The sequence below is a fragment of the Mustela nivalis genome, assembly GCF_964662115.1.
Source record: "Mustela nivalis genome assembly, chromosome: 12".
In the NCBI taxonomy this organism is placed as follows: domain Eukaryota; kingdom Metazoa; phylum Chordata; class Mammalia; order Carnivora; family Mustelidae; genus Mustela; species Mustela nivalis.
Window position 1 is genome coordinate 43,743,827 of NC_139031.1, and position 26,221 is coordinate 43,770,047.

A 26,221-nucleotide genomic window follows, 5' to 3' on the forward strand; every position below is an offset into this window, starting at 1 on the left:
ATAATGGCTGAAAATTTTCCAGATTTTATAAAGGAACATATATTTGCAGATGCAAGAAGTTTGTCAAACTTCAGATAAGATAAACTTGAAGAAAGCCATGCCCTGACTCATCATAAAGAACAGAAACTAAAAGCAAAAAATCTTGAAAAGGCCAGATGAAAACAACACATAAGGAATCAGTAATTCAAATGAAGGAAGCTTTCTCATCAGAAATCATGAAGGCAAAGCAAAAAAATGGAAAAGGAAATAGTGGAATAACATTTTAAACTGTTGTAAGAAAAATAACTATCTATGCATATTTCCATGCCCACTAAAAGTATCACTCAGGAAATTTAGTTCCGGGATCAGTTCCTATATATTAAAATATGTTTATTTTTTCACCAAATGCCCCTATCATGTTCTGATTACAGTTCTCTGTAGAAGCAATTTCAGAAAAATAAGGACTCAACCTCTCACTTTAAGAAATTTACTGTAAAGTCTGGGGAAAGGTGGAAATGTGAGCAATTAAGTGCGATGCAGAGTTTGGAATTAAGGTTGGAGTCCATCGAGGGGACTCTGGAGACACAAAGGACAACGTGTTGTCTCTCTATTCAGGCAAAAAGAGGGAACCAGGTATAGTTTTAACAGGAGATTATGCTGAATATTCAAAGATATGTCGCAATGCTGGACACATAAAGTGTGTCTTAAATCATATTAACTACAGACTTATAAAATAGTCCCCCTTATCTTCAGATTTAAAAAGAAAAACACAGAGATCCTGTGACTGGTACATTTTCATCAACAAATAAGCAATTATTGAAGGATAACAGGAATTTTAAAAAGTGCACATACAATTTAAGAATTGTTGTCATTCACTCCCATTTTCTTGGTGAAGCACTGAGTTCTTGGAGTACTCAAAGGGAAAATTCTTCAGTGTGATTCTAATAAGAAATCATCTCCAATGTGGAGGGCTTTTCTTTTACTTAACATGGGGCAGAATCAGAAGGGCACATCTCATACTAAACTTCTGGTCTACTAAAACTACCATGTTTTAAAATTAGACTACTAGAGACTGAGTTTAGATAGAGAAAGGTGCCATAAGTTTAGGTAAAGAAAGGTGGCATCCATATTTTGCCTTCTGCTTATACTCTGAATTTAAAAAAAAAAAAAGCAATTTGACATCATTTTTAGTAACCCATAATCCCTCAAATTATGGCTGCTCTTCGTTGTTTTAATTACAGTTTGAAATTAGATTTGCAACCCACCAACCCACAATAAAACACTTTGAATCTTTTCTTCTCAAAGAGAAACTACTATCTTTATTTTTTTAAAGATTTTATTTATTTATTTGACAGAAAGAAATCACAAGTAGATGGAGAGGCAGGCAGAGAGAGAGAGAGAGAGGGAAGCAGGCTCCCTGCTGAGCAGAGAGCCCGATGCGGGACTCCATCCCAGGACCCTGAGATCATGACCTGAGCCAAAGGCAGTGGCTTAACCCACTGAGCCACCCAGGCGCCCCTACTTTCTATCTTTAAACTCTGCACAAATGTCTCATTTTATTTGACTAGTGTTGTACTATAGAAATGGATGACTTTCTTAACAAAGAAAAAACAGTTTAATAGAGCAGCTTTTCATGTCATTAGGAAGTCTTCTGATCTTATTTTTTTCCTCAACAGAATTATTTCCTTTTGAAGAAAAAATAACTCTGGTCTTGCAGACAAAAATCCACATATACAGTAATATCTGTTAAAATCTAATGGGACACTTTTCTGAGAAATATTTATCTGTGGACAAAAAAATATATTTGCTTAGACAAATCTATACAGCCTATGCATATGCTGTGGTTCAAAGCAGCCTTCAAGGTTTCATCTTTTTGTCTCCATCATGCAACCTGGGTCTTCACTCATGCATAACAAAACCAAGGAAAATACGTGACTTGAATTCCCAATATTGTTTCTCAAGTCAGTCTTCTCTATTCAAAGCTCTGGCTTTGAATACAGAGATGGCATCTGGATAGAATGAAATTAATACAGGGAAGTGACCCTTGTCCTTTGATATAGAAGGGGTTAAGCTGTTCCCTTTCCAAATTCTAAATTTGATAATAAACAGGTAGTATGGTTTTACTTTTTCCTTCTTGTTCATTGAAACAAAATGGCTCCAACACTGAATTGGGTTTCAGAATTAAAGAGATTTTTGTTTTAACTTCCTACAAATATTTATTGCAATAATCTCCTCTGTTTTTCAAGTACATGGCCTGTGTTTTCCTGAATATAGTCAACTTGAATACAGACAACTTACAAAGAAAGAGAATTTAAGATCTTGGGACTTGATGATAGAACAGAAAGATGCCCCAGAAAATCATTCAGAGGCTGCAAAGGGGTTCTAGCCATTATTCCTGTCAGTGGGACAAGTAGTAGTAAGCTAAGAGTTTTTAGGATGCTAGGTTCTTGAGGATTCCTATGTGGTGGATGCCATTTCCTTGTATGAAAGCAACTTGGAGCCTGTATCTGACTGTAAGAGTCCTGTGTGATTAGCATAGTACAGTGCTTTTCAAACTTTTCTATAGTAAGATGATTTTTTTTTTAAAGAAAAATCTCTGCTGAAGCCCACTATGTAATGTAGTCAGGAGCAGGGCTATTCTGGTTGATTTGGACCCATCAGTGGGCTCCCCATAAGCCCCAAATCTTGGCAGAGCCATAAACGGGAACCACTGGCAAAGCAGGGAAGCAGAGAGTCAACTCAGTCTCCTATTAGTTTCCATAACTTAGACAATTTACAATCTTTTTGAGCACATGTGTGTGTGTGTGTGTGTGTGTGTGTGTATTCATTCTTGCCTTTCAGGATGGTTATGAAGAAAAGTGGTAATGCACATACAATGTCTAACCCAATACCTTGCATGGAAGTAGGTATTAAGGAGTTTCCTCTCTTCTTGTTATTATTGTCATCAGAATCTTAATCATACTGAACCATACTCGGTATGGAATCCTACTGAACCATATTCCAATGAACCATATTGCACTCGTTCTAAAGGACTACATATGTATTCACTCTGATAATTTATAGATGGTGACACTGAGGCTTGGGGATTAAGAAGTTTACCCAACACAGATAATAAGTAGAAGAGTTGGGTTTAAGCTTCAGACCCTGGATTTAACTCCAGAGCTTAAGCTCCTACCCCCAGCATGCAGTTGCTTCTTAATAAAGCACAAGATTCAGTGTGTGCTTATGAGGTCAGCCCCTCCGTATCTTAGCTTCCTCATCGTTCAGATGGGGAATACTTCCTTTAGCACTGTGAGACTCAAATGAGGTAAAGTTTGTCACAGGCAAAGACTCCTATTTTTGTGTAAACAAATGGTGACCTGCATGGTCTGTCCATCGGTTTTATCCAGTTTGATTATATAAACTGGTAACAACCAAATCTTCATTTCCATCTATTTGTGTGGAAGCAACTCAGGTAAAAAACACCTCTGAACTTCGTCAAAATACATCTGGACTCCAAAGTGGAATCTTATTTAGCTTTAAGCTAGGTTCTCAGAAGAAAAATTTTCCGAGCCTAGGCGTGCCTGGGGGAGGCTCAGTTGGTTGAGTGGTTAAGCATTGGACTCTTAGTTTCAGCTGAGGTTGCATCTTTGTCTGGGGGTTGTGGGATCAAGCCCTGCATTGGGCTTCACACTCAGCAGGGAGTCTGCTGCTCCCTCTCCCTCTGCCCTTCCCCCTGCTCGTTCTCTTTCTCTCAGATGAATAAATAATCTTAAAAAAATTTTCTTTTTCCAAGCCTAGTGAGCAGTTTTGCTGTGAACCTACGTTTGAGAACAAGAGATTGCAAGGTAAGTGCTTAGTATGGGACATTGTTTGTGTATCACCTTGAATAAAGAGGCCAGCAAGGGATGCCTGAAGGTTCAAGGTGGAAGGCATTTACTTTGCTTCAACATTCGTTCCATAACCGTAATGTTTTATGATATTTTAGGTTGAGTACATTGATATTGGAGTGAAACACGGTAACTGCTATAAATAGTATGATATGCACATGAATTTTAGAAGCTTATTTATGGAAAAGGTGGAAGAATGCAAGGGGAGATCATAAGGTCAGAGTATTTGAGTTACCTAAATGCATGTTGTAGATTCTATCCTTGAGAAACTTGCTTCATATCCTCATGTACTCTAAATAATACTCAAAACACCCAGTTTTACATTTATATTTAATATTTATGCCATAAAAGAAATTTGTCTAATTGTTCACCTTTCTAGAATGTTTGTGCTGTGTCCTAGTGGTGGAAGAACTATATACATTTAGAAGACTACTTACATATCCATAATTTTTGTAATGGGCTATTTTATATAGACATTTTCCTCCAAGAGAAGGAAGGTGTTAAATAGAAGAAACAAATAATCCTTACCCTGACCTACTGAGTCAAATATGTGTATTTAATCTGGTTTGTCAAATTTGGAATAGGACTTCTGGGAAAGGAAGGAAAACAGAACAAAGTCATCTGTTTACCACTTCTTTATCCATAAAGATGAAATGTAAGAACTGCTGAGCAAGGTAGAAGTCAATGCTAAAAAAACAGAAATGAAGTCCACACATCATTTTTCTTTCTCTTTTCTCCCAGTTTCCTAATTCAGTGGTTGTCAATGAATCATGAAAGACTTCTTTAGCTAAGAGGGGTGGTATAGAAAGAAAAATGGGAAATAAAAGAGAGTCCTTAGAAAACAACAGGAACAGTTGAATTGTAAGGTAGCCTTTTCATCCAGAGCAACAATTTTAACTGCATATTAGAATAATTTGGGGAGCTGTTAAAATTTGTGGGTAGCTGGATCCCATCCCTGGGGATTCTTGTTTAATTGATCTGGGGTGGGGTTTCAATGTCAGTATTTTTTAAATCTCCCCAGTGAGTCTAAAGGGTATTCAGGATAGAGAACCCCTGGGGGCACTAGCAGTTACTTCATGGATCACCAGGTGGCCTGGGCTTCTAGAGGCTTCATGTTTATGAGAAGAAGGACATGAACTACAGAAGATGGCATTTGGAAGTAGTGTTGGCGATCAGGTCATGATGGGCCGAAGACAGCAAAAGTTCTGGGTTGATGGGCAGCTCTCTACATCTTGGTTCCCCTTTGGTGCTCTTTGTTGGAGAGTTTGGAGAATAAACAAGGAAATGCCATGAGATGTTTAGTGATCCTTAGAGATTCCAGATGCTACCCTTCATCTGAAGGCAATGGGTCTTTTTTGCCTCCCCCTTCACTTCTGAAGTCATCTCCAGAAATTATGGCAAATTTTTCAAAGTCTACATTGGAGATAAATGGAGATAAACAAGGATGCCTAGCATCTGACCCAGGGAAAGAGTAAAAAATTTTAAAAGTTTAGAAAGGGAAAAAATTGGGGGGGGTACCATATACATACATCATGTACATATGCACATATATATGTAGTATATCAGGAGCCAAGTTGGGGCTGGAAGCTGAACCATGCTGCAGGAGCCAAAAGAGGGATGTAGTCCAGGGAAATGAAGTAGCAGGATGCAGGAGGGGCATAGAGCTTATTTGGGGCAAGACTGCTCTGGGCAGGATGATCCTGGGACTTCTCTCTAGTTCTCTAGGATAGCCTAAAAGAACTCCCTGGCTACTCACCCTAGGCCAGGGTAATATGACCCAAGTGATGACCTAGGCAGACCACTTTGGCAGAGGCCAGTATAGCTCAGAGAGAAGGAAGCTAGAGGCAATTAGAAGGCCCCTCAGTTGGGTGTTCACCAGGTAGTAGGTTCTGAGGGAGCTTGTGGGAATGACACTGTAGCAGTCCCCTCAGCGTTGATGTGATCTTTGATTCTGAGGCAAGAGGATGAAGGAGGACTAGGAGACAACATGAATTTGTGGTTCTGAGTCAACACATCAAGGAGAACGATAATGCCGTGGACAGAAAGTATCAGGAAGATGAACCGATTCTGGAAATTGACAGGATCAGGTTGGAGGCTGAGTGAGACAGACAGGCCAGTCTTCCAAGTGCAAATATGTTATAGAGAGTAGAGAATGCGGGGCAGGAATTCTGGAGAGGGCAGGAACTGGAGACGGGTGCCTGTAGATTGCACATATTGGGGATATTGGTGTGGAGAGAGAAAAAAATAGAGAATTAAGGATGCAAGGGGAGTGTTCCCAGTCTGAGAAAGGGCCGTCAACAGAGGAAACTGGAATGGTCCAGAGGGTAGGAGGGTTCCCCTGAAGCCAAAGGGTTTTCAAAAAGCAAGGAGGATGAAGGATGAAACAGGCCAAGAGGCCCAATCTTAGCTGGTAGTGGCTAGTTTCCAAAGAAACTTCCTTGCTAGGAAGTGACCTCCACTGGCCCATCTCCTACACGTTATAACTTCTCTCAAGGGACTACTTTTTCCATGAAGTTCTTCTGACTGTTCCATTCTTCTCTCATTCCCCATTTCTTAGAACTCCTCCAGGGCTTTAAGACTGCCAGTGCATCCCACGTTTCAGTGTGGGGGGTGGGGGGCGGTTCCTAAGCCTCCCCAGCTGCATGGAAGCAACTCTTTGCTTCTTACCGCAGGGATTACACCAACAGCCTCGTCCCTGGGAGCGCTGCCTAGCTGCATGTCCCCAACCGCATGCTCCCCACAGGCAGTCAGTGGGATTTTTAAATGTAAACCAGACTATCTGACAATCCTACTTAAAGCCTGTAATGGCTTCCACAAGGAAGAAGGATCCTGGTTCTCAGACCCCCATACAGTCAGCCTATGGACATCCTCGCCCTCCACGCTCCCATCATTCATGTGCTCAGCAACTTCAGCTGGTCCTGCCTCAGGGCCTTTAAACTTTCCATTCCTTCTGCTTTCAAGGTTCTTCCCTCAGAATTTCACATGGCTTCCTCTTCCACACCATCCAGATTTTAGCCAAATAGCCTCCTTTCAGCAAGGCCCTGCCCGTCACCCTCAGGAATTCTGTACGCTTCTCTTCCACACCACCCCCTAGTGTTCACATGCTGTCTTCTCCGTGGTATTTGTCCATGTTGAAGTTATCTTGTTGGTTGTTCTTTTCTCCGCTCTCCATCCCGCTCTTTATGAGTCGAATGTCTGTCTTGTTTACAACTGTCTCTAGCGTTCGAGGATCTCCTGGGTCATGGTGGGAGCTTCTTCAATGCTTTCAGGGACCGACCGCCTCAAGCCATTGGACAGGCTGGCCCTTCTGAGCCCTGGATTTTCTTTCCCTCTTCTATTGTCACTTCCTCAACCAGGCACTCCTGACAGCTTAATCTTAGTCAGATTCCCTGCTATGTTCTCTTTCACAAAACCCTGTAATTTCCCTCAAATCTCTTTCACAGTTTTCAAATCCATATGTCTTTATGTGTCCACATTCTATCTTACCCAGTAGACTGTATGTTTCTGCAGGGCAAAGACTATCATTTATATCTAGAGATATGTACACATATTTTGGCCCCCATGTATTCCCTGTGCCAGCCACATAGTAGGTGCTCACTTATTATGTATTGAATAAATACTGAAATATTGAGTTTCTCCTGGGTTGAAACACAGAGTAGAATATTTTTAAAAATAGCTGGAGCAGGTTGACCAGACACTTCCGGGGGGCAATTTAGATTTTCTTATCTGGCTGGAATGTGCTCTTACACTTTGCAGGAAGATCATCAAAACCACTCTGATCTAGAGGAAGACATTTGTACCCTTATCTCCAATAGGACAATTTGACAAAGGGGCTGGGCCTGACTCTGCCCCAGCTGGAGGAGACATCCTGGTGCTGCTCTCCAAGGTGGGTGAAGAGAAGGCAGGTAAATGGGTCACCCTTGAGCTGAGAGTTTGCTGGCCATCTTGGGAAGGAAAGGCAACCCGGGGGGCCATGGCTGGGTGGATTTTAGCACATGAAGTCTGGCCATTCTTTTCTGCTGTCCAGTAACAGTCATGCAGGTTTGGATAGTGTTCAGTTTGTTCCTCTGTGAGAAGCTCAAAGTGCTAAATAGAAAATAAGAACAAAAAGAGTGGGCAGCTTACCATATTTGCACCAAACAGTTAAGCCAGACCTGTGGGAAAGGTGCTCCTGGGTGGGGAATTCTCTAGAGTGGGCCCTTTGAGCTGGCAGCAAATTCTGGCAGTGGCTAAGCCAACTCAAAAGTTGTGTTTCTTATTCTCATTGGGAAAATGGCCAATAATAATAATAATAATTATTATTATTATTATTAATAGGTATTGCTTATTTACAGGGCAGGAGGAAAGATTGGCATAGCAATTAGACGACCTGAGTTCTAAACCTCAACTGCCATCAACTAGCCATGTGGCCTTGAGCAAAGGCTTCACTTTCTTTATACTTAAAATGAAGGTGTTGGCACATAATCCTAGAATCTGAAAGGATCGCACAATCGGGTTTCTGATCTAACACATCCCTCCGGTGGTCTGCAGGATGGAGTCAAGTGTCACCCTCCACCGCCCCGTACCAACAGAATCTCATCTTTGATCTGCTGAGCCCGGTCTCCAAACTGAAACGCCAGCTCCTCCACCTGCTGCTGCAGAGCCCAGCGGAGAGTCTGCAGCTGTTTGGCCTCCTGCCTGCAGTTAAAGAACAGAGATTGACCACATTTCCCATCATCTCCAAGCTCCAAGCTCAGTCCTCCATCGTCCCTCTCAAAAGGTAGGTCACTCCTCTGACATCTCTTACAAGGGACTGTCACCTTCTTTATTTGTATCAGATACGGTATAGCTCCAGGGCAGGTGTTCTTTCTTTTTTAAATAAATCTATGGCAGAATAATTTGTATACCCAGAGTTTACCTATTTTAACAGTTCAATGCAATGATTTTTTAATAAATTTGCCAAGTTGCATCAGTCACCACTGGTCAGTTTGGGATAGATTCCATCTGCCCAATAAAAACTTCCATGCCCCTTTACAGTTAATCCCTATTTCCATCTCTCAGGCCCAGGCAGCAGCTAATCTACATTTGGGACATAAGCTTTTCAGCTATGTGAAAATAATGCAGATTTCCAAAACTCTAATAACCTCCAACACTTACATTTGCATAAGCCCCATTCACATCAATGGAAGATACCCTGCTGGCTATCCCCCATCTTCTCAGCTGACTGCCCATCTTCTGACCTCAAATAGCCTTGGCCTTAAAGAGTAAGTGTTCTATCTCACAAATCGCTCTCACAGATTCCTACTGCGAAAGCAAGAACAAGAACAGGAAAGCCAAGGAAAGGGACTCATTTCTCATTAGTCCTGCTCCTGGGTGCTCATCTGTCCTGCCCTGATTACTTTTCCTTGCTTCAGGTGTGTGGGCTCTACTTACTTTTATGACTCTCTTCGATAATTACCTTTCCTCCTCTGTCATGTCCCTGCAAAAGAGTGCCTGCTGTCCTGTAAGGTGTTGTTCAATTTCCTCCAAATGCTCCTGGAAGCTCTGGCACACCATCTTCATCATTTCCATCTCCTGGACTGTGCACTGAGAACAATTAGAAAGAGCTGAAAAGGAAGTCCTTTCTGATTCACAGTAAGACCTCCCGATGGTGGAGCCTGCCTGCCCCGCCAGGGCTCCCTTGTCTGCAGTGAAGCCCCATCGCTAAGGCAAGGGAAAGAATAGATGGAAAGCCCAGCCTCTGGCTTCTCCAGGTGAGCAGAGGCAATATTTGCCTGGGACAGAAGGGCAGCAGTTGGTTGTTGATTGGCTCTTGGAGACATTATATCCCGGAGACAGGACGGCTGTCTGAAGAACTAGGTGATGTCAGGGTACAAGTACACAGATAAGGAAATCAGAGGGAAAGTGTCGGAGAGATGGCTTGTGCTTAGGAAAGCTGAGTCCTGTTAAATCTTGTTTAACGTGGGCATTGAATATTGCCTCACTCTGAATCTCAATAACGTTGAACACATCTGTTCCAATGCTATGTGTTTGATTAGAGAAAGTCTGCTTAGAATAATATATATATATCAGTCTTAGCCCTGCTTAACCACAGTCCCTGATGGTGAAATTGGCAAGATTTCACCATGTGGCTAACAAGCTCACCCAGAGTAAGGGAGGCATCAGTTAGGCATCCTACTCTCTTTGTGAATTGGAATCTAGAATTAAACTCTGTCTATGCTCCCCATCCTGCTCCTTATTTTTCCTGATGTGAATGGTTCTTTATTTTTATTTTTTAATTAACATATAATGTATTATTTGTTTCAGGGCTATAGGTCTGTGATTTATCAGCCTTTCACAATTCACAGCACTCACCATAACACATACCCTCCCCAATGTCCATCACTCAGCCACCCATCCCTCTCACCCGCCTCCCCTCCAGCAACCCTCATTTTTTTTCCTGAGAGTAAGAGTCTCTTAAGGTTTTTCTCCTTCTCTGGTTTTGTCTTGTTTCATTTTTCCCTCCCTTCCTATGATCCTCTGTCTTGTTTCTCATATTCCTCATATTAGAGAGATCATCTGATAATTGTCTTTCTCTGATTGACTTATTTTGCTTAGCATAATACCCTCTAGTTCCATCCCCATCTTTGCAAATGGCAAGATTTCAGTTTTTTATTTGATGGCTGCATAGTATTCCATTGTATATCTACACCACATTTTCTTTATCCATTCATCTGTGAATCGTTCTTTAAATTGTTCTTAAATTTCTCTGTGTGACTCTGCTTCTGCCGTGGTGTCCTAATTTATATATCTTCCTGAAGCCCCTAAGTCCAGTCCATTTGTTGATTGAACCCGATGATTTGCTGAGTTCTTACTAGATATCTGCCTTCTTTTCCAGCCCAGGTTGGATCATGCTTTGAACAGATGCATGAAGGTGACTGGGTGGTTCAGTCCCTTACGCATCTGATCCCAGGAGCCTGAGATCTCAGGAACCTGAGATCAAGTCCCATGTGAGGGTCTCTGTTCTGTAGGGAGTCTGTTTCTCTCTCTGCCCCTCCCACCACTGATTCTCTAGCTCTGTCAAATAAATAAATAAATATAGATGCATGATCCAGAACCCCAACATCTCCACCCATCTGACTTTAAGCAACATTAATGCTTGTTAGACCCTAATGCTTTCTCTACCATGCTTATGGATTTGGCTCCCCTCCCCACCACCCAAAGTAGCATAGCAGAGGCTGTTCGTTGCCTGCTCACTGTCTTTTCCCCCTTTATTCACATGAAGAGACTTCTAATATCTTAGGGTAACAGTGTGTCTAACAAATGATATTTCCCAGCATCCCCTGCAGTAGGATGGCAATGAGATCAAAGTGGAAAACATGGGGTGGGGCTTCTGGAAAGTTCTTTAGAGGAAACTAGTTTTCATGGCAGCTGTCTTTCAACCTTATCTTCTTCTTCCTTCCATGGAGACTAGTCTTATAGCTGTGTTAATTCCTCTTAGCCCTGTTTTAAGGAAGTCCCAGATTTCTTACTTTTCTCCCCCAAACCCCATGGCCAAGATCCTTGGAGCTTCACTTCTACTTTTACTGAAATTGTCATAATAGAAATACTTTCCTGCAAGTGATGTTCTTATACCAAAAACTCCTCTTCATTTTGCTCTGAGAGTTTGGTTTGATTCTCTCCCCTAATTTTTATGTATGAATAACATATTTTACATGGCAAAACTCTCTAATTACTTTTGCTTCAGTGTGAGTGCATTTGAACCAGTTAGAGGAGTATTTGAAGTGTTATTGATGTTGGCAAGCATGCTTGAAAGGTGACTACAATTATGGCTATAAATAAATATAAATAAACCAGAAAAGATCTTCGAGACCATGAAGGGCTCATTTTATAGAGAGGTGTTCTGACACCGAATGGCAAACTGACTTGTCCAAGGTCCAAAAGGACAGATTTCAAGCCTGAGTCATATCTTTTCTTCTCAAGATCTGAGTCACAGTAGTGTGCCTGAACACGGGGACAAGTTATTTGTCGCTTAGGACTGAGCTGCCTGAATGGTCCTAGTAGATTTCCTACAGACTGACCAAACTCTAGGGATGGAAATATGGTGCTCAAGTAGGCTGAGCATTAGAAACATTAAAGTTTACGCTTCATCTAGTTATTCTGGGGTAATTCTTTGTGATTGGAAGGCGCAGGGGTCTGGGATTCAGGAGTACTGATAGCTGGCCTAGAAGGTGTGAGGTGGAAGATTCTGAAACACTGCCATCTTCTGGTCATTTGGAAGTACTAAAAGTACATTTCAGTTCTAGAACAGGTATGTAGTTTTCAGAAAAAAGGAAACACTAGGCAAGCAAAAAAAAAAAAAAAAAAAAAAAAAGGCTGTTTGGAACTCTTTCTTCCAATGTAAGTGCTGCGTTATAACCCAAAGTCAATTCAAGGTCTACTTGACTGACCCAAGTCCATTAAAACAAACTTTAATAGTAAGAGCAATACCATGAGAAAACATTGAAATGTCACTTTTGAATTGGTTCATCTTAATTTTTAAGCTGTGTATGCTTTTTACCTAAATCTAAATTGTTAACATTATAAAAGACTTTTCTAATATCCAAAAATCTAATTTCAGATGTTCTTATTTTCTTGTATGAAAGTATTTTTTTAATCACTAAATTATTATGAAGAATTCACATATACATAAGAATTAATCCTAGGGGCATCTGGGTGGCTCAGTGGGTTAAGCCTCTGCCTTCAGCTCAGGTCATGATCTCAGGGCTCTGGAATCGAGCCCCACATCAGGCTCTCTGCTCAGCGGGGAGCCTGCTTCCCCCTCACTCTCTGCCTGCCGCTCTGCTTACTTGTGATCTCTGTCTGTCAAATAAATAAATAAAATCTTCAAAAGAAAAAAGAATTAATCCTATCAACAAACCATGGTGACCCACAAGACCACCAAAATAACATTTACCGGTAAGTCAAGTGAATCTCTGCACTGTTATGCACTCCTCTGTAAGGGGAGGTGATGAGAATGTTTTTCTGAGTCTTTTACCTAAACTTGCTCTTCCTTTCAACACCTGCTTGGAACGGGTGGTAGATAGTATCTATCCCTGCCTATAATCTTCACTTGGTCCAAATTCATTTTCCAGATTTTTTTTTTTATAAATAATTTTTGTAACCCTAGTTAGCAGTTGGCATCTGATTAAGAGATATTTTTCTCCAGAATATTATTTGGGCCTTACAAACCCAGGCTCACTCACCACAGATACCTTTTCTCTCTGTTCCTGAGTATGTTCTTTGGCTTAAGTAGCCTGCTCTTGTGTGCAAATGCAATCCCCCATTTTCACTTGCTTTTCTGCTGGTCTCTGTGTGCCTGTGTGTGCACCTGCCCACAAGTACAATAATGCACATGTAAAAAGACTGTTTTCTTTGAGTGTATGTTTGTGGTTCCTCGAATCTAAGTAAGGAGAAATGCATTGCCATCTAATAAAACCTGAGACAGTATATATTTCAGGGTGTATAATCTCAGATCAATTCGATTCCAAATGCCCGAAACCTTGCAATTTGAAAAATGATGAGTAAATCACTTATCTTTCATTGATTCTCTTTCTATGTTTATATAACATTTATGCAGATTTATAGATGTTGCAGGGCTAGGTAGTAATTGCCTGGTCTTTCACATAATCACTTTCTCATGTGGCCATTACACTTCTTCGGATTTAGATATTTTAAAGCTAGATGCATCATTGCCTGGAGTATGTTGTCCAAGAATCTGGTGTCAGCTAAATCTGAATTTGCATATGACTTAACCACTTATTAGTAGAGGAAGTTGGAAACTTATACTCTCTTGATTCTAGGTTCCTCATTTGTAAAAGAGGGAGGACTTGGAATATATATGAGGGACTCAGGATTTATGGTATGGGTGAAAATGAGGGTTATGCAACATATGGTAAATAAAGTGATTAGCATAGGCACCCAATAAATATTTGTGGAATTAAAAGAATGGGAAGGTAACCCGTCAGGCCTCAAACAGTAGGTGCTTAATAAATAACAGTTGCCTTCCACTCTCCTTTGAACAGCTGTAGCCCTATATTATGTGTGACACCTTTCTGTTTTTTTTTTTTTTCATTTTAAATACAGGTGATTTCGTGTGTGATGCTCTTAATTTTTTAAAGAAGAAAAGCCTAGATCATTTCTCACCTTGAGAATCAAGGAAGAGGAAACATGGGAAGGACTCACTAAATGCTTATTGATTTATCGGGGGCTGAACAGGTTGGGGGTCAGGCAGTTTTCAGTAAACTCAACGTCCACTTTTAAATGAACTCACCCACGATGGAGCAGGAGTCCCTCCATTTGACATGGAGCTTCTAGAGAAGCTCTAGATTCAAGAGCTGAACAATAATAAAATAATGATAAAAATGAGTAAGAAAAACAGGAGCCATTCAATGAGCATTTTTTGGGACCTTGTGTGGGCTGGGCACTGGGCTGAGCGTCTGTGCATGCTGAGTGCTTTACAAGCTTTCTCTCACTTAATCCTAAAACAATCCTGTGTCTGTGACATTAAGAGTCTCCCTATTTTGCAATGCAGGAACTAGAATCAAGAGAGATGTAATAACGGCTTGTGCAAGTTTATTCAGCTAAGTGAATTTAAGACAGAGAATTGTTCAGTTAGACTGAACTGGAGATGAGGTACAGATGCATTAATATTTATAACCTTACATGTGAACTTATTGTTCTATACCCCTCTGTTATATGAGGATTAATAATGAAATTTGTCTTCTTACTTCCGGAGGGGATTGGATGCATCAGATAAGAAAAAGTTTGTGAGACGGGAGCCTGGGTGGTTCAGTGGGTTAAGCTACTGCCTTTGGCTCCAGTCATGATCTCAGGGTCCTGGGATCCCCCCCCCACCACGCATCAGGCTCTTTGCTTAGTGGGGAGCCTGCTTCCCCCCTCCCTGCCTGCTTCTCTGCCTCCTTGTGATCTCTCTGTCAAATAAATAAGTAAAATCCTTAAAAAAAAAAAAAAGAAAGAAATTTGTGAGAATATGTGGTAAGCTGTAAAGCACTCTACAGATATTCATCATGATTTGAGATGGAAGGGTTTGCCCTGAGAGCTCACATTTGGGAGGCCTGAACATTCTCCCTGAGGTGGTGTTGCTCCAGCGGCCTTCCACCCTGTCTTGGCAGAGAGGAATACTTACAGAGCACAGCTCCTTCACTGTGGTGTCCTGAAGGATGCTCAAAGTCTTCATGAACTGGGCTTCCAGATGGTGATGGGAGCACAGGCAGTGTCTACAGGCTGAAGACACAGGGCTGGGGCTCTGCCTCTCTGAATGGCAGTGGGGCTGGTGATGACAGCAGACACAGCTGTGGGTGGGTTCAGCGTGGCAGATGCCCGTTGGGCAGATATAAGGGAAGCCTGTGTCCAGAGAGACAGATTTGGTGAGGCGCCGGGCCTTGTTACTCTGCCCTGAACAGCAGTGACAGGGTCTAAGCTCACGTATATCGGCCTGAACAGAAACATCACGGCACTGTCTTGATTTTGTCTCCAGTCCTGGTTCTGCTGTGGGAGCAAGGTCACCCATGGTGCATTCTAAAGCTGTTCCTTTAGAATCAGTCCCCAAAGCCCCAGCATTCAGAGCAGCCGATGCCAGGTTGGAGGACATCTGGATTGTCACTGACTTGGAACCAGCAGCATTTGAGTCAGCGTTTGGAGGAAACTTTCCCCTCTCAGATTCTGCCCGATGTGGTATTTGACCCAAAGCATGACATACTGGCTTTGCGTGGGGAGTATCTCCAGCAGGTTTGTCAAGGTGGGGAATGAACTTCGCAGATGTTTGAATAAGGTCAACTGTATAGGACGTGACATTGCTGGGTCTCGGGACATGCTGTGGTGGGCTCTCTCCTGTCACTGAGGTACTATTGGTGTTAGGACAGGTTGCCTCAGCGCCTACATGACGCTTGTCATGAGCAGGATCAGCTTCCTGTGGTCTTCGGGACTTGCAGTGGTGCCTTTGCACGGATGTTTCCTCAGCTCCCTCAAGCTTCAGAAACCCATCCTTGGCTTCAGTGCTATGGGGTAGCCTAAACCCCAGAGGACAGTCCCACCTGGAGCTAGCTGGACCCACCAGGGCCTCAGTTCCAGTTTGGGGCCTGGGAAAGTCCTGCCTTGGATGGCTGCCTTTCCTTGGGTGTTCTCCCCCTCTGGGGGTCCCGTCAAGGGCTGTATATGGGGTCAATGGCTCTGGAGGCTTCTCCATATCCTCAAACAGAGACTCTTCCTCCACTGTAGATGTTGAGGCCTTTTCTTCCATGACACTCCAGTCTTGATTTGAAAAGGCTGTGTTCACCATACTCTTGGAATCAGATTCATCTGACTCTCGCTGGCAGTCCTGGGGTGGCACTAAGCACTGGCTCTGATCCCTTGGCTCTCTACATCCATTCTCAACAGGACTCTGGCTGCTTGGCAAGGAAGGCATCTGTGTGAGAAATCAGGATAAAAGCAAATGGGTCAGGACGGTGGGGAAGGGATTGGTTTAAGATGCGCTTGTGTCTGTCCCTTGTCATTACCCAACTTAGGGGTCCGGAAATAAAAGTTACAAACTCAGGCTTCCGTGAGGTCACACTTTAACTAAGCTCTTCCGTCTATGCAGCTCGCTTCCTTGTTTGGTAAAATCAAAAGAAAATAAAAAGGAAAGGAATGCTAAGCTTTCTGGCACCTTGTTTAGTGTGACTCCAATCCCCCGCCCCTTGGGTACCTGTGGTGCATGTCTTCTACGGGCTGGCTGCCCTTCCCCAATATGGCAGTGTGGTGGGCTTTCTGTTTATCTTTCCTTCTACTCCAATTCCAACCCACCAGTGGCCCTCTACCTGCAAGGAGAATGGTTCCAGGGGGTCGTCCAGGAATCCGCTGCTGTCAGACTGGCAGCTGTTTTCTCTGTTCACTATGGCACCTGTGGAAAGAAGTCACGAGGCCTCGGGTCAGTGAAGGGAAGTGGGGTGTCAGAAGGACTGAGATCAAACCCTCTCTGTGCCAGACAGGCCAAAGATCCTCAATAAATGCCCAATGCATGGAAATAGAGATGAGTGGGAGAATTCTAAGGGTCTATTTTCTTGATTGTCAGAGGGTCCAGGTAAAACTGTGTCACTGGTTTCCTGATACAAGGAGTAAAACACAAAATAAAGGAGAAAGAATGACCATCTCTTAAGACAAAATAGCAAATGATTGCAGATGCGTCTTTAATAAGGGGAAGAGAATCCAGAAGGAAATGCATAGCCCTTAAATGCCATGCTGACAATACAATAAAAAACAAAATGTATATATCTCTGTATGTATTTTGCAATGAACTGAATATTATGCACACACCCCCCTCCAATCATACATTGAAATACTAACTCCCATGGTAATGGTATTAGGAGGTGGGGCCTTCAGGGAGTGGCAGGTAAGGAGAGCAGAGCTCTCATTCGTGGGGTTACTACTTTGCAAAATACCTTAAAAGAAGTCCCCAGAGAGGAGAACTCCCTTGCCCCTTCTACCATGTAAGAACACAGTGAGAAGATGACCATCTGTGGACCAGGAAGTGGTTTCTCATGAGACACTGAAACTGCCAGCACCTTGACCTTGAACTTCTAGCCTCCAGAACTGTGAAAAATAAATTCCTATTGTTCATAAGCCACCCTGTCTGTAGTATTCTGTTACAGCAGCTCTGCCTAAGACATATATATTCTTTTTTTTTTTAAATTAAATGTTAGATAAGAACCTTACTAGCTTCATCTGCACTCTATATGACTATAAGGCCATGTTCATGTTTTAGACTGCTTCTCCTGTCATTGCAAAAGGCTGGAAGGAGCAAAGAAAGAACTACATGAAGTGAGGGCAGGTAACAATTCTGTAAATATGAGCCTCTGGAAATTCTAAATTTATCTGAACTTTTACCATAGATATTGTGTTATATTAGCAGGGGTGGGGAATATGGGTGGCTACTCCAGGATGAACCTGCTAAAGATTAAATTGGAAGATTTTTTTTTCTCTTACCTAAGGAGAAATACTTTATGGGCTAGAAGAGGAAGTCGCCTGGGAGGAGAGTGTTTGGAGTGTAGCCCTTCTTCTACAAGAAGTAGAAAGAATATCCTTGGGCATGTGGTTGGCTCAGTCAGTTAAGTGTCTGCTTTCGGCTTAGGTCATGATCTCAAGGTCCTGGGATTGAGTCCTGCATCAGGCTCCCTGCTTAGTGGGGAGTCTGCTTCTCCCTCTCCTTCTGACTGCAGCTCCCCAACCTCTCTCTTTCCCGCTTGCTCTCTCTCTCTCATCATTTCTCTCTCTGTATCAAATAAAAATAAAAGGATATAAATTTCAACAGCTGAATCCTAGACACATGGAAGAAATTTGAGAAAACAATGTCTTTGATCTTGTTATCACCTCTCTTACTATATAGAGAAGGGTAAAATATGGAAAATATTGACTGGTCATTGACCTAAAGAAGACTTCCGCTTCTGACGAGCTGAAGTAATAAGAACTAGATTTTCCTCCCACCTGAAACAACTGAAAAACTGGACAAAGTATATGAAAAACAGTTTCAAGAATATGGACATCAGGCAATTAAAAATGGGTGTCCCTGAGATGTAAGAGCAAATAATGCGAGCTGTATAATCACCCAGCTTCCTGCCTTGAGATAGTTTATAGGCTGTGGTGTAGCGAGGGAGGGCAGACTCAGGCAGCACCCGGCAGATTCTCTGAGTTGAAGAGACAAAATGAAGAGTCTGGAATGACTGAGCCAGCTAGAGTTTTCAGGGAAGAGTGGGAGAGAGGAGAGATCTTCACAGAGAGAAGTCACAGAAACCCTCCTGAGTATTTAGCTGGGGGCTGAACTGCACATGTGTGTGAGGAAACACCACAGGCTGGGGAAAGAATCACTGGAAAGGCTTAGAAGACACAGTGCCTAGGAGTCCCCAGGCTGGGAATAGTGCAATCTTCCATCAGCCAGACTCCAAAACCTCACAATTCCCAGAGCACTGGTGGGGCAGAGTACTCATAGGTGTCTTGCTTTAGGATTGAGGAATGATTAGGCCTAGAATGAGCATTTCCCCCACACCACATATCTTAAAAGTGAGACTTGAAAGGACTTGAAAGGACCAAGTGACTCAACTATGTCCCAGACCTAAGCTCAAGCGCATTTATAGAAATAAAATAATATCTAGCCTCCACAAGGTAAAATCTATAATATCTGGCATCTAACAAAGAACACCAGGCATGTAAAGAAGCAAAAAAAAATATGACCCATAGTGGGGGGGAAAAAAAAACCCAGTCAACTGAAACCAATCTAGAACTGACAATGTTAGAATTCACAAGAAAGGACTTTAAAACAATTACTATGGCTATAGTCCATATGTTTAAGAAGCTAGAGGAGAGATTAACTATGTTAAGAGGAGACTGCTAGATATAAAAAATACTCAAATTGAAATTCTAGAGATGAAAACATGATGTCTCAGGCAAAATTTATACTGGATAGGATTAACAGCATTTTAGGAATTGTAGAAGAAAAAATAGTGAAACTGAAGACATGACAGTAGAAACTACCCCAAATCAAAAACAGAGATTCAAGAAAAAAAAAATTAAAAAAAAAATAAAAAGAACATCAGTGAGCTGTGGGACACGTCACGTAGCTGAACATATAGGTCCCTGGAATATCCCAAAGAGGACGGGAAACACTGGAAGAAATTTTTGAAGAAAAGTTTGTTGCAAGATGTTCGACAAACCCCAAGCACAAGAAATATGAAGAAAATTATACCAAGGCACATCAGAATGAAATTGTCCAACACCAATGATAAAGAAACATTTTAAAATCAGCTAGAGACAAAAAAGACACATTATACATAGGGAAACAAAGTCAAGGAAAGCAGTGAGTTTCTCACTGGAAATGATCCCAGAGAGAAGACGGTGGGATGACATCTTAAAAGTACTGAAAGAAAAAAAGTGTCTGTAAGTTTGTTTGTTTGTTTAAAGATTTTATTTATTTATTTATTTTTTTGATAGAGAGAGAGAGACAGCGAGAGAGGGAACACAAGCAGGGGGAGTGGGAGAGGGCGAAGAAGGCTTCCTGCCAAGCAGAGAGCCCATTGAGGGGTTTGATCCAGGACCCCGGGATCATGACCTGAGCCGAAGGCAGACGCTTAATGGCAGCAACCCCAGCACCCCTGGGTAAGTTGCTGTTTTTGTTTTTTAATATTTATTTAGTTAGAGAGAAAGAGAGCTTGCACAGGGGATGGGGCAGAGGGAGAGAGAGAGAGAGAAAGCATCTCCAGCAGGCTCACTGATGAGTGCGGAGCTGATGCAGGGTTGGATCCCAGGACCTCGAGATCACAACCTGAGCTGAAATCAAGAGTCGGGCGCTTAACTGACCAAGCCATCCATGTGCCCTGGGTGTGGATACATTTTACAGATTTTTAAAAAATTCTCTAAATCTTTTAAAATAACAACAGACTATTTAAACAAAAAATAATAATACTGTAGTGTGAGGTTTATAACAAAGACTTAGAAGCATAAAAGGAAAAACCAGCCCCTTCCCCCCTGCAAAGAAAACACCTGTTATAAAATTGAGTAGTTTGTGTGGAAGTAACTCCCTGTGAGGTTTTCCTTTGACTATGATGTACAATCTTTATAGATGCTTTAGCCTGGTTAATAGAATACTTGTTTACTTGTTGTCAAAGGAAATAGTGTATACCCATTGTGTATTTATTATAGGAAGTTTACTTGTGTAATATTCACACAATATGATGTAATATTTAAGACTTCAGTGCTCTTGTTATAATGAGCTATAAAACTCTTCCAGCTCCTTTTAGAGTTAGAAAAAAAATCACCTATTTTTCTTCTTATAACACCTATGGGTATGAAATCAGTGGTGATTATGGCAGAAACCTTTGAAATGGCCAGAGCAGAATATACAGTATTTTTCTGGTACTCTACGAAGGGCTCTGGCCACTTCCGTTGGAACCCCTCCACTGAACAGCCTCACCAAGTGGGCAGCCCTTCCTCATGAGTTTTCCACACAACCCTCCCATCCCAGTTTCTGTGCTGGTGACCCATGGCAGCTTTTCTACTTGGCCCCCAAAGCTGGTTTGCAGTAGACAGACCACGGAACAGGAGGGAGCAAGATGGGACTGACTGTACCCCTCAATCTCCATCCCCAGCCACGTAAGTGTCGGGGGACCAGAGATATTCAGCAGCAGGGTTGAAACTTGCTGAAGGATGGACTGAACAGCTTTGAAACCTCTTCTTTCTATATGTTTTGGTGCAAGATTTGCACGGTAAACTGTGAAGGACTCCCGGTACATCATTATCATTTAAATTTTCCAGATGATCCCTAAGCAATTATTATTCTAGTATAAGCTTCATCCAAAATGGTCACTCTTCCCCTTCTTACAACCTTTTTTTTTTTTTAAAGATTTTATTTATTTAACAGACAGAGATCAAGAGTAGGCAGAGAGACAGGCAGAGAGAGAAGAGGATGCAGGCTCCCTGCTGAGCAGAGAACCAGAAACGGGGCTTGATCCCAGGACCCTGGGATCATGACCTGAGCCGAAGGCAGAGGCTTTAACCCACTGAGCCACCCAGGCGCCTCTCCCCCCTTCTTACAACCTTAAGATGAAATTATACACTTGAGCACCAGAACAAAACTCTATGTCAGAGTTCATTCCTCCACGTGCTGGTTGGTCCACGCCAATCCGGTCCAAATGAAAATGAACAACCACCAAAGTAAAGGGTCCCAAAAAGATAGAAAGAGTGATTTCCTCTAGGAAGGATGTGTTTAAATTATAACTGTTACCATCAGTTAATGGCACTAGTGTAAAACACAACGAACAAGAACAAACAACAAAAATAACCTCCGAAACTCATTGAAATGAGTTTGTGAAACAATCAGATTTTGAGAGCCTTTCTGTGATGGTGAGATCAAGTGATGGGATTGGGCATAGTTCTCCCAGGACTAGAGGCTTGTTTATCTTGTATTTTAGAAGTCAAATACACGCATCTGAATCATTTAGAGAGCGTTACCAAGCAAAGTGTGGGCCAGTTTACAGATGGTTTAGTTTCTTCAGAGAACTAAACATCCTTCCCCGCCTATAAACCACCCTTTCAGCAACTAGATGGAAAAACACCTCAAAAATGGGTTTGAATGTCCCAAATATTCTCTTAAGGTTGTGGCAGTTAAATGATCCAAAGGATGAGACACTTCCTTGCTCAGGATGGCTACAATAGATGATTAAACAAACAGACTAATGCAAATGTGCTCTGCTTGTCCTGCCCATGTCCTCACACGGAGGGGCATGACTTAAGGGAAGGCAGTAAGGCATCTGGCTAAGAGCAACGGAAGTAGCACCAGTGCCCACCTGCCAACCCAGCCCAGTGCCTGAAACCATGGAGGCTAAGACTGGGAGAATTTTAGAAGCCTCATCAATGGGATTTTCCACAGGCTTTTAATATGCTCAAAGAGCTACAGTTCTTCCTTACTTCTCTAGATTAGGGCCTTGACTTCCCACCTCACCTCTACCTACCAGTCCTTTTGTCCTAGCTGAATCTAATTATTCAAACCCGCCACTACTGGAGGATTCCTGCTCCAAACCACCACCAATCCCCTTATGGGTTTGTCAGGTCCCTTGAAACAGCTGGCTCCCTTACTCTGCTAATCCCATACTTTCAGCCACCCCCCCCCCCCCCCCCCGCCCCTTCTTTGCAGGGTAGGCTACTGAGATCCTAGCCGGACCCTTAACTGAGTCGTTTAGAAAATCTGGAACCAGATCTACTGGATTCAGAATCTGACTCTGCTGCTGACTAGTGGTGTGCGCTTGGCCATGCCACTTAGATCCGCGCGGAGTGTTTCCTCACACCGGAAAGAATAAATGCGGGGATGATGGGTCACTTGAGGGGTTGCAGCGAGGATACTATCTAATAAGATATACTGGATATATGAAGACTTCAGGCACAGGAAAAGATGATTTAATCACGTATATAAATTTTTGCTGCCGAACATCCTCTTAATATTATCAATTAGAACTCAATCACGATGAATATCACTGTTAAATATCATTCATGCGTACTATTATATATATCAGTATTCGTTAGAAATGGCCTTTTCTAGCACAGGCCTGTCTTCTCAGAGTCAGATTTTACCCTCCCAGTTGGGTGGACCCCGCCTGGGCTGGACCCCTTCTCTACCTAAGAAGTTTGCAACCTTTCCGCCCCCGAGGAGACCGATGCTTCAGGCACTTTGTCCAAATAATCAGCAGGTGGCAGCATTACACCAACCACAGGACCGAGGAGCCCGGACCCTGCCCAGAGTCCCCTGAACGGCTGAAAGTTGAAAGAAAAGTCCACCCCAAGGGCTTGCTTTCCTGAGCTGAGTTGATAATAAAGACTTCTGAATCCTAAGTAGAGAGTTTTAAGGTTAGTGTAGTTTGAGTTCCCAGAGGCTCAGGAAAAAGAAAGTCTATGGAATCAAAACATAAATGAGGGAGGGAGAAAAGGACAAGACGTCTTTGGGGGTGCACCATAAACTAGGGTTGTGTAGAGCAAAAGAAATAGTCCAGCCTTAGCCTGGGGCTCACTGTCTACACTGATCTATGCTATTTCACGGATTTCCCTGCCATGGTCCCCTCCCTTCTGTTCCCCCAGTGGTAGAAAACTCTGTGACAGTGCTGGTGAAGTTGAGTCACAGAACAAGTTATCTTGGAACTGCACTGGACAGTATAGATTATGCAAATTCAAACGAGGCAGGTGGCATAAAGCTTGTTAAGCAGCTAGGATGCGAGACCATAGGGACGGTGTGGACTGCCTGGACTCCAGAGGGTGTGTTCCCCTGAAGGCATTTTAAAAAGTAATTTTAAATTTTTGGTAGAACAAACAAAGTTCTCTGTGGGCCACAGTCCATCCTCCAGACTGGAAGTTAGGATGGTACCACCGATCATCCAAAGTAGGATTCCCTTCCAGAACATTCCTTACAGATGGCCATCTAGCTAGTGATTACACATTTGTGGTCCGGAGACCTAGTTCTCTCTGGTCAGAACATATCATACTTTTTACGAAATGCTTCTTTATATTGAGCTGAATCTACAATTGATTTTTCCATTCACCGGTCATAGTTTGATCCAGGGAGTAATACAGAACATGTTTAATCCTTTTTCCTCAAGACAGCTCGCTTGTACTCTGCAGGCCTTTCTTCCTCAGCTTAAATCTCCCCAGTCTTTAAATCAACCGTCACAGGGCAGTTTTCAAGTTATAGTGTCTTGGGCTTTTCAGTTAAGTGCTTACCTAGTCATGTTTGCCATAAAATCCAGCACTCAGAACTAGATTTAGGAGTTAGGATAGGGTCTGACCAACATGGAACAGAGGACTGCCCTTTGCTTAGTCAGAAGTTGAGCTCCCAGTGTTGGGTTATACACTAAGCTCAGTCTCTATTTTGTTCTCTTGTGAAATTGAATCTAGCTCAGTTGAGACTACATTTCTATGGCCTCAAGATGATTTTGATCTTCATTCTGAAATCTGTTTGTGTCATCTGGGGCCTTGCCACCCGTTCTTGCTGTGGGCCAAGCCACTGCTAATATTCTGAAGAGAATAGGCCACACCACACAGCCTGGGATTGGTTTACTGCAAACCTCCATTTTATTGTTTTCCACATTTCACAAATGTTACTGGGCGCCTGTTGGGTCCTACGCTGTTCTAGAAATTCCAGCATAATGTCAACAAAGATACCCACTCTCACAGAGCTTATATTTATCTTGACTCTGATCCTAGAACTGAAGAATGGTTGAGAACATTCGTGACTGTGGCAAATATTCCTGAAGCAATTTAATTCTTCCTTCTATGCCAAGCATACTTGGGCGGAGGAGTTCCTATCCTACAAAAATTTCTACATAAGGTTTTCATAATTTCCACAAGTGCCCTGCTGACATTTTTGTTTTAATTTCTTTCTTATTACCTGGGCGTTCTTCCTCCTTTCCTCCCCCACCCCTTCTCTCTCTCTTTTTTTCTTTTTCTTTTTTTCCTTTCCTTCCTCCTTCTTTTCTCTCTCCCTCTGTTTGTTTATTGCTCTTGGTTTAGCAGTCTGTCCTCTGTTCTTTTTTTTTTTTTTTTTTTTTAAGATTTTATTTATTTGAGAGAGAGAGCAAGAGAAGTGGAGGGTCAGAGGGAGAAGCTGACTCCCTGCTGAGCACGGAGCCTGATGCAGGACTGGGTCCTGGGACTCCAGGATCATGACCTGAGCCGAAGGCTGTCGCTTAACCAACTAAGCCACGCAGGTGCCCTGTCCTCTGTTCTTTAGTGAGAATTACCCTCCTTCATCATTACAAAAGAGAAAAAGACGAAAAGAAGTTGCTTCTGTAAACTGCTTCTTTTGGCTTAATACCGTTAGTTGTTTTTTAGGATCATATAGTATGTGGTGGTGAAGAAAATGTGGAAAATGAAAAAATGTCAATAAGAAAATAAAAATCACTTATCATCTAAGGATGAAGGAAAATAACAAGACTGTGTCTATAGATCTTTCAGTCCAGCCCAGTTTCTTTGTGCATATGTATGTGTGTATTTTATAAAATAAAAATAATACACAATTTATAATTTTCTTTTTTGCATACATTTGTGAGTTTTTCTTTATCAAAAGTTCTTTATAATGTGTGTGTGCACATGTTTGTGTTTGCAAGCATGTGCATTTCTGTTTTGGACTGTGATGTCATGACTGGGTTGCTGTGTACAACATAACTGGACAGGCTTCTTTGTTTCTATGTCCTCAAGCAGCATGGAGAACTGATGTTGTATTACTTTCTTAAACTTGTAGAAGAGCTCAGTGTTAAAACCACTAACCATGGTACATTTTAAAAGATGAAATTCTTTGACAACTTTTAATTTCGACAATAAGTACTGATATTTCAGGATTCCTACTTCTTGGATTAATGGTATTTCTTTTTCTTATTTATTTTCCAATGCCCTCAGTCAAATGATTTATTTATTTTCATTCGGAGGTCTCTAAAAAGAGAAAAGACTATGTCTAGGCCTCTTAAGGTAGCTTTGCTCTTATTTCCTAGGTTTTTGTAAAAATTCCATTCTATCTAATAGTAGTGCTATCATTCTTGTTTTCCTTTTCTTTTTCTTTTTAAACATTTTATTTATTTATTTGACACAGAGAGAGAGAGAGAGAGATCATAAGTAGGCAGAGAGTCAGGCAGAGAGAGGGGGAAAGCAGGCTCCCTGCTGAGCAGAGAGCCTGATGTGGGGCTCGATCCCAGGACCCTGAGATCTTGACCTGAGCTGAAGGCAGAGGCTTAACACACTGAGCCACCCAGGTGCTCCTTGTTTTCCTTTTCTTTTTCTTCTTCGCACTGGCATGCTTTTTTGATATATTTCTGCCCATTCATTTTTCCTTTAGTTTTTCTGTGATTCCTTAT

At 42.2% G+C, this 26,221-nt stretch overlaps 1 protein-coding gene and 1 long non-coding RNA gene across 6 annotated transcripts in view; one reads left to right on the forward strand and one right to left on the reverse strand.

The window, feature by feature from the left end:
- The window catches only part of LOC309844684, a 98,772-nt gene extending 84,554 nt beyond the window's left edge, over positions 1–14,218 (forward strand). Inside the window, exons 3-6 of one of the 2 annotated variants that reach the window (XR_014300820.1) lie at positions 3,755–3,806; positions 7,605–7,734; positions 8,379–8,607; positions 13,932–14,218. This is a non-coding gene — a long non-coding RNA (uncharacterized lncRNA). Of the gene's footprint in view, positions 1–3,754; positions 3,807–7,604; positions 7,735–8,378; positions 8,608–13,931 lie in introns of those variants that run through there. The other variant, XR_014300819.1, reaches the window with a different exon arrangement.
- Positions 7,629–26,221, reverse strand: part of ITPRID1 (ITPR interacting domain containing 1) — a gene marked incomplete at its 3' end in the record, with an annotated part of 104,241 nt that continues 85,648 nt past the window's right edge. For all 4 annotated transcript variants that reach the window (XM_082691796.1, XM_082691793.1, XM_082691794.1 and 1 more), the window contains 5 exons: positions 16,664–16,746; positions 14,995–16,272; positions 9,286–9,413; positions 8,414–8,525; positions 7,629–7,934 (listed from right to left, as the gene is read on the reverse strand). In XM_082691796.1, coding sequence (XP_082547922.1) covers positions 7,629–7,934; positions 8,414–8,525; positions 9,286–9,413; positions 14,995–16,272; positions 16,664–16,746 — 1,907 coding nt within the window. The remainder of the gene's footprint in view (positions 7,935–8,413; positions 8,526–9,285; positions 9,414–14,994; positions 16,273–16,663; positions 16,747–26,221) is intronic.